Genomic DNA, 13,484 nt, shown 5'->3' with positions numbered 1-13,484 from the left:
GCAACTCGGCCCCTGCTCGCGCGTCCCCCTCCCCTCGCCCGGCGCGGTGGTAGGGCCCGGCGGCGACGTCACCCATTGTTTACAAATCAACCCGAGCCGGTAGGATTCCGGCTCCCGCGGCTGCAGGCGCGCGGCGCGAGTGCCTGGCGGGCTCCCGCTTCCGCGTCCGCCCCGGGCCCCGGGCCCCCGCCCCCGCCCCCGCCCCCGCTTCGGCCTCAGCCCCGCGCCCCGCGCCCCGCGCCGCCGCGGCCCACCGAGCCCCGCCGGCCGCCGGGCCGCCAGCGCCGGCCGCAGAGCTCCGGGTGCCCGGGCGGGGGGCCATGCCGTGCCGGAGGGAGGAGGAAGAGGAAGCCGGCGAGGAAGCGGAGGGGGAGGCAGAGGAGGAGGAGGAGGAGGAGGACAGCTTCCTCCTGCTGGAGCAGTCGGTGACGCTGGGCGGCTCGGGCGAGGTGGACCTGCTGGTGGCCCAGATCGGCGAGACGCTGCAGCTGGACGCGGCGCAGGACAGCCCGGCCTCCCCGTGCGCGCCCCCGGGGCCGCCGCTGCAGCCCCCGCGGCCCCCGGCGGCCGTGCGGGCGGACAAGGCCCGGCCCCCGGCGCTGCCGCTGCTTCTGCCGCCGGCGCCGGCCGAGCCGCTGGGCCCGGCGCCCCCGGGGGCTCTGCGCTGCGCCCTCGGGGACCGCGGCCGCGTGCGGGGCCGGGCTGCGCCCTACTTCGTGGCCGAGCTCGCCGCAGGCCCCAGCGCGCTGTCCCCACTGGCCCCTCAGCCCGGCTTTGACGGGCCTTCGGGAGCGGACAAGCGGGGCGCCCCGCAGCCGCTGTCGGGCCCGTGCCGGCGAGGTTGGCTGCGGGGCGCCGCCGCCTCCCGCCGCCTGCAACAGCGACGCGGGCCCCAACCCGAATCCCGCACGGGCGACGACGACCCGCACCGGCTCCTGCAGCAGCTGGTGCTCTCGGGGAACCTCATCAAGGAGGCGGTGCGGAGGCTGCAGCGAGCCGTCGCCGCCGTGGCAGCCACGAGCCCCGCGGGCGCCTCTGGGCCCGGAGGCGGCCGCAGCGGACCGGACCCTGTCGCCGTGCAGCCCTCCGGCGCCTTGCACTGACCCGGGGCCCCAGGAGGAGGAAGAGGACGCCAATGCGCAGACCCAACAGCGTCCTGCCCTCCCCAGGCCAGAGCTGAAGCCGCCGTCGCCGTCCTGGGAGCGACCGCCCAGGCTGCGGGGAGACGCTTGGGGAGAGACCTCAAGGCGAGAAGTTAACTGGCCCCAGCGAGGCTGTCGGAGAACAAGAGCGTGTGAAATGCACCGGCCAGGGCGCAGACGTGCCGCGTGAGAATTTCCCCGGCCACCTCGGGGCCAAGGACCTGGGATAAACTGGGAGAACTGTGGCAGCTACTTGCATCGACCTGTACCTGACTTAACCCTTGGGGGCGGCGTGTGCTTGGATTGTTTAAAGATTGGGCTCCAAGGGGCGGATATCGCCAGGGCTTTATAACAATACTTGAAAACTAATGATACGCATACATTTTCTTTATTTTCCGGTGGAAGAGCTTAGTGAAAATGGTGCTACAATGGCTGTGCAAAGAAATTCCGGAGGGAAGAAGAATGTAAAAGCTTGTTGGTGGGTGGGTTGCCATCACCCCCTTCTTCCCACCTAATTGGTGTTTGGTGGCTGTGGGAGATGGAGCTCCTGTTAGTGGGTTAGAGGGAGGTGGAGAATTTTGAAGGTGGGTAGAGTTGGAGTTGAATGTGGACTTTTAACTGACTTGACCTTGCCACCTGTGGGTCAAGGTCACAGTGTGCTGTGCGCGGAAGGCTGTGGGGTTCCTGGGACAGCTAAATTCACCCTTATGTCTTTTCTTTCTCTTGCTCCAAGAAGAGCGCTGTCTGTGCTTTGAGTCTGCTGAGGACACACAGAGGCAGAGAGGGACAAATGGGGAGAGTGATTCTGGGTTTTTTTTTTTCTGTTTTCCTCTTCCCAGAACTCCTCCTCCTCCTCCTCTCTCCGGGCCACTCTTGGCCATGCCATGAGCTTTCTCAGAAAGTCATAAACAGTCTCCCTGTCCCCCCAGCCAGACTTTCTTATTCCACCCTTCCTGGTGTTTGCATGGGATAGATGAGACCCTGGCAGTTTTTCTGCTCTGTATTGGCCGTCTGTGGAGCCGTGGGCCTGAGCCTTTGTGGGTCCTCATCCCTCACAGTTTCCTCCTGTCACCAGCTCTTCTTGTGAGTGACTGAAACCGTGTTTAAAATGTGACTCTCCGAGAGGAGAACCCGCTGGCTTTACCCTTGTGAAACTTGACGGCACTTTAAGTGAAGTGCCACCCCCAAACTTAAGGTAGCTAAACCAATTTTAAAAAACAGATTCAATGGCTTGTTCATCCTCCAGATGTAGCTATTGACGTACACTTCGCACCGGAGTGTCAGAAATTGTTGTGGTCCTGATTTATAGGATTTCTTAATTAAAATGTCTGCTGAATAAATTTGGTTTTTGTTTTGGAGCGTGGTTTTGGCTTTTTGGTGGAAAGCGGGGAAAAGAAAAACACATAGGGGATATCTTCGTAATGGAGAGTGTCCTCAGGGGCACCTGGGCAAATGGCTGGAGCCAGCTTTGCTCAGCATTGAACATCGGTAGGGCTCCCGTCCTTCCTTGTTTCCGGGTTGATGTTCCACGAGATCAGCGGATTAAGTCCAGGTTTTTGAAACCTGCTGAATGGGCTTCCATTCCCTTTGTGAAATAAGAACATATTCCAGAAATGTTTTCTAGGCTGGAGGGCAGAGGCCCGGTGACTCGCTGTGGTGTGGAGGGAAGTGGTTTTCATCTGGATTTTTGTGTGTGAAGAATGGGGAGGGCACAGGCAAAGCCATCCTGTTTCCTCTGTCGCCACTGACCCAGTGTTGAGCTATGGGCTAGGAAAGGAAAAACAGTTTCACAGCCATGCATTTGGTAGTTGTAAATGGCTTGGTTAGAACATGCAGGGGTTAGGTTAACTGAAGCTTTCCTGTCCTCAGGCCCAACCTCCCCAAGGAACTCTTGAGTCCCTTCCTACTTGGTCCAGCGCAGAGGTCTGCCAGCCAGCTCCTTTAGGTCCTGTCCTGCTTAGCACCTCTTCCTCCCTGGCCTGCCCACCACTCACCCACGCTGGGGCTGCAGGAGAAAGCTGGTACTCAGTGACTGGGTTTGACTCAGCTCTGCGACTCATCAGCTGTGTCATAATGAGCAAGTCACTGCTCTGTGCTTTTTCCTTCTCGTTAATAAAACAATACTACTTACAGGGTAGTTGAGAGGATGAAATGAAGATCTGGATGTCTGAGATAACTTCCATGTTCAAAAAATGATATGGCTGATTCCTGGCACCACCACGGTCCCTTCCTCCCAGGGGGCCCATATCTGTCTCCCAAATGTGTACAACTTGCCCTCACTAACTTCAGCCACCATGAGCACAAGCTGTCCCTAGCCTTTTGCTACTGTACCCTACAAGTCTCTCTAACTCCCAGAAGGCTGCTTCCACATAACCTTCTAAACCAGTCTGTCCCTCTGATTTCATCATTCTGGGGGTAGCATTCACTGGGCACACGTGTGCTAAGTACTATTCTGGGTGCCTTAAATCACTGTATCATTTCATTATGTCATGGTTTTATGGGCCATGAGGTAGGCGCTGTTGTCTCCATTTTATAGATGAGGACACTGAGGCCCAGGAGACTGAGTGATTTGCTGGAAGTTACCACCTTTTAAGTAGACGCGCTGGGATTTGAGCCCAGGCAGCACCTGGTTCTGGGATCTCCTGTTCCTCGACCAGATCTTCTGGTGTACTGTACCACCCGTATGAGACTTTCTTGACACCATTTTCTCCCATGTTGGATTTATTCAGTTTTCTTAAGAGCATCCCACAGACCTTGACCCACTCAGTACCTTAATACAGTAGCATCACTGTTCTCAAACTTGTCTTGAATGCCAGCCACGAATGTGCAGGGTCCTGGGGGATCTGGGGTGGGGCAGGGTTTGAGACATCCTGAAAGAATTCACAAGCAAATTTGGGGCCAAGGCCTTCCCCTAAAGTAGTAGGAATTGCATAAGAGAGGCATGGACAACAAACAGTTTTTAGCTGCTGCTCTTGGAACCTCAGTTTTTTTTTTTTTTTTTAAAGATTTTAGTTATTTATTTGAGACAGAGAGAATGAGAGAGACAGCACATGAGAGGGGAGAAGGTCAGAGGGAGAAGCAGGCTCCCTGCCAAGCAGGGAGCCCGATGCGGGACTCGATCCCGGGACTCCAGGATCATGACCTGAGCCGAAGGCAGTCGCTTAACCAACTGAGCCACCCAGGCGCCCTGGAACCTCAGTTTGTCTGTAAGATGAGGACATAGGGCCAAGATGGTGCAGTCGCACCCAGTGCCCATGTCTGGCGGTTTGCACTATGGCCAGAACAGCGCTCAGGAATGAAGTTAGGGTGGTGTCTTCAGACAAGGAGAGAGGATCTACAGGACCTGAGAAGCAAGGGAGAGAGGGAAAGAGAAGTGATACCCGTTAAGGGCAGGTAGTCTGCTGGCACCTTTCATAAGGTGTTACTTTGCTCTTTATAATGGAGAGAGGTAGGAATTATTGGTGGTAGAGCAGGATCTGAACTCATGGCTCTTAAGCTGCTCCCCTGGCCTCCTGCCTGAACCTACCACACATCTCATGAACAGCCCCTGCTCCTGATTCAGCCATCTGCAAAGACTGTAGAGAGCCTGGGCCGGGGCCTGGGCAAGTGTCTCTGTGTCGAGGCAATGACCATTTGCAAGGGGTTGCAGCTTGGGATAGCCCATTCCTAGTACTTGGCCCAGGAGTGACTGTGGCTGGGCTATCCCTAGCCCTTTGGAGTGGCTGGGCACAGAACCGGGGGTGTGGGAGCCAGCAGAATTGAGGCAACTCTCATCCTCTGAAGGAGCTGGAGCCTAGGTTTCCCTGGTAACATTCTGCAAGTCTTGAGCACAGAAGGTCCAGAACAATAGGGAAGTGGCCAGCCCAAGTTGGTTGCTGGAGTGGGGGATGGGGCTTGATTAGGAGTTTCATGTGGGAAGTTAGAGGGACAGCAGCCTGGTGCCTCCTAAGTGACTAGAAGCCCGAGAGAGAGCAGGGCTGAAGCTAAGGACTTGGCAGAGCTGAGGCGGGTGGATGGCGCCGAGGAGATGCCAGCGGGTGGGAAGCCGTACTGGTACGCGACGCCTACCCAGTACGTTCCGACGACCAGCTTATCCCATCTGCGTGGGAGGAAGAAGAGTAAATAATAGGAATGGACGGAAAGTAAGAGTAGAACCAAGGGAGGCTGCAAGGTGGACTGTGAGGCATGGTGGGTGTGCGTGGGTGTGCATGTGTGTCTACACAGGCTCAGTACACACACACACACACACTCCTGTAGCTACATTATTTCAGCGTACATCCTCTGTGGTTAGGTCCAGGCTATATGGAATCAGAACGTGCTCAGTGACTTTCACTATCTTTTTTGCACCCTGAAGTTAACTCAATTGCCCTCCTCGGCACCATTAAGCGGTGTGTTTTGAATATCTGCCCCGGGAGTTCCTCGCCTCCTTAACCCGGCTGAAGCCAAGTACTATGCCTGGTGCATCTGGAGAAGGGTGATCATGACTCCAGTCCAGGGAAAATTTTTGGGAAAACCTAGGAAATCAATTTTTAACCAAGTTGGGTTGTGGAATCTAATTTAGTAAAAAAGAAACAGGCAAAAGGCAGGCCAAAGGTAACAAGATGATAACCAGCTTGTGATTTTTTTTTTTTTTTAACCCACCCAAATCAATAAGTCAAACAAACTGCCTGAACAGCCTATCAGTTGGGGGTTGTGAATTTTACCGCCTATGAGTCAGTTAATTGATAAAGGGGAGCAGTTAATAAACTCCTTGATAGCAGATTTAGCTTCCATTCTATTGTGGTGTAAGTTGCAGAGAAGGATTCCTTCACACAAGAACACCGGAAGCATCCACCGTGATCCGGGGCACGTAGGGTGATACACACTGGTTCCAACGGCCAACAGGTCCCCGGCCCACCGTGGCAGGATGGTTTGTGACATAAGGTGCTGTCAAGTGAGACAGCCACCCCTCTGACCCCCCTGAACCCTGCCATTCAAACATGTCCAGACTGGGCACGCTGTGCCTTCTTGCCTCCTCAGGCCGGCTTGTCCCCTCCAGTGTCTTCCCTTCAGTTTCTCCCTCGGCCCATCCTCCGTGACAGCTGGGCAAGCACAGGTCTCTCCTGGTTGAGCAGATCCTTCCCTTGGCTCAGTTTTTCCCTTTTAGCTGCTGTCCTTCCTTTTCCATCTTCTCTGAACTTCTAGGAACCACAACTCCTCACCCTAAGCACCCCACTCTCCTGGGCTCTACAAGTCTGTTGAAATCACCCCATTTGTTTGCTCTGCAAATATTTACTAACTGCCAACACCCAGGCAGCATTACTAAATGCAGCTTTTTGGGACAGTGGCCCCAGTATTTTTACTAGCATGAGCTCGGTGAATCCTCACAACCCTATGAAGCAGGGACTTTATTACTATCGGAATTCACAGATGAGGAACTCGAGGTTAGGTTAGGTGACGTGACCTGCCCAAAGTCACAGGAAGGAGCTTTAAAGGAAAGAGCCAGAATTGGCCACCCAGGCAGTCTGCCTCCAGAACTGACATTTTAGATGCCACAAGGTACCGCATGAAGGCCTATGGTTTTTTTCTTTTTTTTTTTTTTTCTTTTCAAAGCGTGTCTTGTCTTTTCCTCTCTCTTCCCACCAAGGTCCTTATCACCTGGTGCCTGGATGTTACAACAGCCATTCAACTGATCTGGCTGACCATAAATGTTCTCCCCAACCTCAGACCCATCCCCCATGCTGAATGGCCTGATAATCTGCCCAACACATCCTTCTCATCTTGTCCTCTGCCATCAAAAAATATCTAATCTCTTTGGGAAAAGAAGACATTCACATATGAGCTCCTGAGATAACCCAAAATGACAGTAAATAAAATGAAGAGTAAGAACAAAATGAACTCCAGGATCACTCCCTGCAAAGAAATTGCATGATTTTTCTCAGTACAAATTAGCAACAGGAGTGGACAGGGTGGGCATGCAGAACTTCAGCTGAGCATTGAATTTGAATTAGAAGGGGATGGTTTTTCTGATGGGAGCATTAAGAGCTGTGGTCCCAGACTGTCCTCCCCTTTTGTCATATTCCCTGCTGCTCCTACTCTACCAGTCCCAATCCTGATCTGCTTTCAAGGTTTAGGATAAAGGGGGTTGCCACCCTTTTGAGATTAAACCTCTTCTAGACTGAATATTCCCTTCCTTTATACTTGCCTTAGCACTTACCTATATGTACGCTCAAGCAACTAATCTTCAGAGGAAACAGGTTTATGATTTTTTTAAAAAGATTTTATTATTTATTTGTTTGTTTATTTGAGAGAGAACACAAATGGGGGAGCAGCAGACAGAGGGAGAAGCCGACTCACTGCTGAGCAGGGAGCCCGATGAAGGGACTCCATCCCAGGACCTTGGGATCATGACCTGGGCAGAAGGCAGACGCTTAACTCACTGAGCCACCCAGGTGCTCAGGTTTATGCTTTTTAAGAAACAGATCGAAGAAGTCTTTTAAAAGGCAGGATTTTCCACAGAAAATAAAGTAGTGGCCTTCATGCAATAGCTTCCAGGATTGATGTTTTATTATTTGAGTGTTTACTATTTGTTTCCCCTACATTATCTAATTGAATACTCACACAATTTTTCAAGGTGGGCTCTATTCCTGCCCCATTTTGCAGATGAGTTCGTTGAGATCATTGAGATTAAGGACCCTGCCCCGAATCCCAGGGCCGCCTGTGGGGAGGCAGGGGAGGGCTGCCTGCAGAGCCCGCGCTCTGATCTCTCATGCTTTCTGGGAAACTGTGAAGGGCAGGTCACTTGTTCTCCCTTCAGTTATGGATGGAAGACCAGGACGACGTGCTGCACGGGACAGGTTTTGCCCCTTTGCCTGGACCAGCCTGCATGGTGTTCCAGTGAGTGCACCTCCGAGTGGAAACCTCTCTGGGCTTCCATCGCTAAATGAGGCAATAGCACTAGACCACCTGAGGCTGAGCTCTCCCTGGGCTGACATTCTGTGATTACTGAGCATTGGTGGAAGAGGGGGGCAGCTAATTGAGTGAGTTAGTAATTTGGTTGCCAGGGTAACTCTTTCCTGATTGGAAGGAAGGGATCACAGGGTTCAACACAGACTTTGCTGGATAGGAAAGTGGTGTCTGATCTTCGTTCCATGTCTCTGCTTATGAGCTGAAAAAGGAAGGGTGAAAATTGAACCCAAATATTGTAGCATTTGGGCCTAATTTAGAACGGAATCTTGGGGTGGCAGACTCTGCAGTCCTCCGTGAGGCGTACCATTCTTTTCCTCACAGTGCTTGTTATTTGCCACTTTCTGTGTTTTAATTTATTTTGTATTTTTTTCATTGACTTTAGAGCTTGGTCTTTTTTTTTTTTTTTTTTTAATCTGAGAGAGAGAATGGGAGACAGCATGAGAGGGGGAGGATCAGAGGGAGAAGCAGACTCCCCGCTGAGCAGGGAGTCCGACGCGGGACTCGATCCCAGGACTCCAGGATCATGACCTGAGCTGAAGGCAGTCGCTTAACCAACTGAGCCACCCAGGTGCCCAAGAGAGCTTGGTCTTTTATTCCATTTTCTGTGCCAGCTAGCTGTCTTCATAGGATGCTGAACATTTTGTTAAGAAAATGGTTGTGGCATAGCTGGCTTTCTCTAGTTCAGCCTAGGAGTCCGGGGTAGGGTTTTCCGGGTTCCGTGGGCAGGGCCGCCAGGTTGGACAATGGCAGGGGTGTCATTCCTGTGTGATGTTGTGCAGTGACCAATATTGGACTGCGTGTGATGGTACGAGGCTACTGGAAAGAGGCCTGAGCCGGGAGCCCGGAGACCTGGGTTCTAGACTCTGTTAGGCCTTTGACTTCATAAGTGACTTCGGTAGGTCACTCTGCCCCGTCCCCTTTTGGGACAATTTTTCCACCTATAAAATGGTCTAATAACTTAAAATCATTTGTGTACACCTTGACTTATTCCGAAAAAGGATTTTGGGGGTGACTAGTAAGAGCTGCAGGATTTTTAAAAAGAGGGACAGTTAGGGTTATAGTGTATTTAAAGTGCCTGATAGTAGGCATTCGTTTTCTCCAGTCTTCCTTTTTTAAGGAGGGAGTAGTACAGCGTGACCCCATGGTTGAGTCTAGCCTTAATCATCACAAGAAGCCAGCACAGGTTGTGCAGGGGCATCGAATCATGGCCAGTTTGGCCCTGGACTGCTCCTAAGCCTTTGACCTCCAGGAAACCCCATCCCCACTTAAGTAGTGGGGCTGAGGACCTCAGGGCTCCTCCAGTGCCAGGGGCAGCCAGCACCTGACCACTTCCCTCCTGCTCAGTGCCCAGAGGTGGCAGCCACGTGCACCCTTGGAGGCGCCCCCCCCGTCTCTCTTCCTCAGTCTGTGTAGGAGCCTCCATAATCAGCCTTCCCTTACCGAGCGGCACTGGACAAGCCTCCCCCAGCCCTTCTTGGACAGCTTGTGGGAACTAGCTGGCTCGGTGTGTTCTGGAGGTACTTCTCACAGGCCATCAGGGGCTGTGGGTGTATTTGAGAGAATGGGGAGGTACAGACACCAGGCAGGGAGTCCGAAAGGGTGTTAGAAAATCAGGACTATATCATAGCAGTCAACCCAGAAAGCATTGTTAGGACCATGGCATGCTCTTCTTCCATGAGAAACTGAGGACCCAGTCGTTTGGCTACCAAGAGGCAGTCCTGGGAAGGAAGGAAGTAGGGACTAGAGACTGTTCATCTCCAGTACGTGCCAGTCACCATGAACCTTTTCCTCTTCTCACTTCTCGTCTGTTTTATGGAGGAGGAAACCAAAGCCCACAGAGGTTGAGCAACTTGTCCAAGGACCCCATGTAATAAGCAGCCTTGAACCCTGGCTGTCGCCTAGTGTGGCTCCTTCCGGGAGGGAACAGACTGAAGTAACTCAGAAAGGGAGGGGCAGACGGGCTGTTAGGTCACCGCTTAGGGAGAGAATGGCAGCAAACATGCCAAGGGCAAAGAGAGGAGTCCTTTCAGACTCCGCCAGCCAGCTTTCCCACAGTGGGTTTGTAGCCTGATCAGCCCCTACCCAAGAGCTGCCCCAGCCTTAAGGACTGTCTTGTGAAACAAGTCCACTTAATGACCACAGTAGAAAGGAAAAAAAAAAGGGATGAGCCTCCCAGTCCGCGGTGATGGGCTGATCTGATGTCCTCTGCAATACACGCAGAGGCAGCTTCATAAAACAGCTCCATCACGGACTAGTAATCCAAAAGGCTCTAAGGTTTTAGTGAATGGGATTGGTCCAAAACCTGACCTCACTTTCATTTAATTTCATGCCAGCACCAATACACACCCAGCCACGCAGACCCTGCTTAACTAGGGAGCTGCTCAGACACAAAGGCACTCTAATTACCATCCACAAGCCAGGCTGACAAGGATTTCAAGTGTTTTTAGGTTTATGGATTAGAGAAATGTGTTCTGTGCATCTTTCCGACCGGAGGCAAGAGTAAGATAAAATCAACCAACCAACCAACCAAAAAACCCCAACAAAAACCCCAATGCATTTATTAAAAACAAGTATTTCAGTTAAGTTAAAATCCTATAATCAGGATAGCCACAATTCCAGACACTCCGGTGCGAAGTGTAGATACGTCAATAGCCACATCTGGATGATGAACAAGCCATTGAATCTTTTAAAACTAAAACACCAACAAAACGGTTTTCGATCCCTCGGAGTAAGTGAACAGTATGTTAAAAACACTTCGCCACGCTTCACAATAGCAAAGCCTGCAGCTTCTCCGTTTGGAGGGTCACATTTTCTACTCGGTTTCCTTCACTTACAAAGGCGAGCTGGCATGGCTGGGGGAGGGGCAGAGGGAGGACATCAACTCCGTCTATCCAGGGAATTGCAGCTGTTATTGCAAATGGCCCCGGAGAGTCCATTATAAGCTGCTGTGCGAGGCTGTGTCCCCGGAGTGCCCGTCACGTGGCGTCTTCCCAGCCCCCAGCCGGGGCCCCAAGGAGCGCCAGCGCCACCCGCTAGGAGTAGGACAGCAGAGCCGAGCAGGAGTGCCGGGCCCCGAGGCTAAGACTCTGGGCAGTGTCTATGAAAGCCCCGGGCGCGGCCGCCGGCGGAAGGCACCGGCGCCCGGCACGTCCCCGCCTCCCCCACACCCGCGGTGGCCGCGGTGCGCGTGTCCTTAGGAGACTCCAGCACTTGCAAAACACCGAGCACTTCTCCCGAGTACAGGCGGAACCCGGCAACTCTTCTGCTCTCCTGGAGCCCCGGAACCCTGCGGGCGCTGAGGAATCAGAGACCTTGAACCCGAGGAGGGGGGGCCGGCTGTGGAAATATTTTAGAGAGGAAGGAGGTTCGCTCCGGGGCTCACCTTACCCTTGCCGCCGCAGCGCCCGCTCCCGCCTCCCCTCCCCAGCGCGCGCGGGACCCTCCCCCGCCCCTCCGAGAACCGCAGCCAGTTGCAACGCGGAGGCAGAGCAAACGTTACTCCTATTCAACTCCCCAAAAGGTCCTTTCATGGCACCGCGTGTTTTGTATTAAGAACCAGCACCCACAAGACACGAGATGGGTTTTTTTCAAGAGTCGTAAATGTTCAAGTCTGGCAGTTTGAGGTTCTCCCTGAAATGATGGCCTGTCTACTCATGTTCCCCTCCCCCAAAGTGGATCAGGAACCAGCCCTGAAAAGGTAAAGCAAGTAACTGGGATCATCCTCGTCCTTTGGGCGCTCGGCGATCCTGGGACGCGTGGAGTGTGGCCACATGGTCGCCGGGCTGGAGGGCCCCGAGAGAAGACGTGGAACCGCACGCTACACCGCTGGGGCTGGTCACGCCAAATAAGGAGTAGTACTGAATGTGAGCTTGGGGTGCGTTCTGTAATCTGCCTCAAATAGGGCCAAATTCTTCTGTTTTTCAAACGCATCGGGGCCCTCCATTAGTTCCCCGCGAAAATATTCGCGGTTTTTCCATTCCTCGTCTCCATTAGCTTATTTTCCCACTTCCAAAAACGCGAGTTCACCAGTCTGAGTAGAGATGCAGCCCTCAGGGGAATCCCATGCCCTCCGGGCAGAGGCTGGCGCTGTGGCCACTCCCGGGGTGTTAGCTGCCGGGGACAAGAACGCCGTCGCCAGTTCTTAGCTGCGCCCTCCTCCCGGACGCTCCGGGGTCGCTGCAGGCCGCGCGAGGGCTGCGGGGCGAAGGGGGCTCATGCACTGGGGCCGACAGAGGCCCGGTGAGCGGGCGTTGGGGAAGCTTTGCGTGTAACTGCAGCCGTCTCGAATGAAGCCTCCGCACCGCCTCCTTGATGAGGTTCCCCGATAGCACCAGCTGCTGCAGGAGCCGGTGCGGGTCGTCGTCGCCCGTGCGGGATTCGGGTTGGGGCCCGCGTCGCTGTTGCAGGCGGCGGGAGGCGGCGGCGCCCCGCAGCCAACCTCGCCGGCACGGGCCCGACAGCGGCTGCGGGGCGCCCCGCTTGTCCGCTCCCGAAGGCCCGTCAAAGCCGGGCTGAGGGGCCAGTGGGGACAGCGCGCTGGGGCCTGCGGCGAGCTCGGCCACGAAGTAGGGCGCAGCCCGGCCCCGCACGCGGCCGCGGTCCCCGAGGGCGCAGCGCAGAGCCCCCGGGGGCGCCGGGCCCAGCGGCTCGGCCGGCGCCGGCGGCAGAAGCAGCGGCAGCGCCGGGGGCCGGGCCTTGTCCGCCCGCACGGCCGCCGGGGGCCGCGGGGGCTGCAGCGGCGGCCCCGGGGGCGCGCACGGGGAGGCCGGGCTGTCCTGCGCCGCGTCCAGCTGCAGCGTCTCGCCGATCTGGGCCACCAGCAGGTCCACCTCGCCCGAGCCGCCCAGCGTCACCGACTGCTCCAGCAGGAGGAAGCTGTCCTCCTCCTCCTCCTCCTCCTCTGCCTCCCCCTCCGCTTCCTCGCCGGCTTCCTCTTCCTCCTCCCTCCGGCACGGCATGGCCCCCCGCCCGGGCACCCGGAGCTCTGCGGCCGGCGCTGGCGGCCCGGCGGCCGGCGGGGCTCGGTGGGCCGCGGCGGCGCGGGGCGCGGGGCGCGGGGCTGAGGCCGAAGCGGGGGCGGGGGCGGGGGCGGGGGCCCGGGGCCCGGGGCGGACGCGGAAGCGGGAGCCCGCCAGGCACTCGCGCCGCGCGCCTGCAGCCGCGGGAGCCGGAATCCTACCGGCTCGGGTTGATTTGTAAACAATGGGTGACGTCGCCGCCGGGCCCTACCACCGCGCCGGGCGAGGGGTGCGCCGAACCGTTGGGGGGCGGGGCGCCCGCTGGGCCCCGGTGCAGGGTGAAGCCTAGCTGGTTCTGAGCTCCCCAACCCGAAGTGGTGGGTGCAGGAGGGCGCTGGGGTGCGGATACTCGCTCTGTCAGCCGGGCGTCGTTGGC

General features: G+C 55.6%; 2 protein-coding genes across 2 annotated transcripts; one reads left to right on the top strand and one right to left on the bottom strand.

Moving 5' to 3' along the window:
* The first annotated feature begins 291 nt into the window (after positions 1–291).
* Positions 292–2,500, top strand: FRAT2 (FRAT regulator of WNT signaling pathway 2). The gene has a single exon (XM_035026289.1). It carries the CDS (start codon positions 321–323, stop codon positions 1,101–1,103), a length of 783 nt encoding a protein of 260 aa, XP_034882180.1. The 5' UTR covers positions 292–320; the 3' UTR covers positions 1,104–2,500.
* An 8,125-nt stretch (positions 2,501–10,625) lies between these two features.
* Positions 10,626–13,077, bottom strand: FRAT1 (FRAT regulator of WNT signaling pathway 1). Its single transcript, XM_035026276.1, has one exon. It carries the CDS (start codon positions 13,046–13,048, stop codon positions 12,197–12,199), a length of 852 nt encoding a protein of 283 aa, XP_034882167.1. The 5' UTR covers positions 13,049–13,077; the 3' UTR covers positions 10,626–12,196.
* Between the last annotated feature and the right edge of the window lie 407 nt (positions 13,078–13,484).

This window comes from Mirounga leonina, unplaced genomic scaffold (assembly GCF_011800145.1).
Source record: "Mirounga leonina isolate KUSES-001 unplaced genomic scaffold, KU_Mleo_1.0 Mir_114, whole genome shotgun sequence".
Classification (NCBI taxonomy): Eukaryota; Metazoa; Chordata; class Mammalia; order Carnivora; family Phocidae; genus Mirounga; species Mirounga leonina.
This window is presented reverse-complemented; position numbering and strand designations above follow the sequence as displayed.

Bases quoted from the DNA above. Each gene is read 5' to 3' on its own strand.
- FRAT2 (XM_035026289.1), top strand. From the start codon at position 321: ATGCCGTGCCGGAGGGAGGAGGAAGAGGAAGCCGGCGAGGAAGCGGAG.
- FRAT1 (XM_035026276.1), bottom strand. From the start codon at position 13,048: ATGCCGTGCCGGAGGGAGGAGGAAGAGGAAGCCGGCGAGGAAGCGGAG.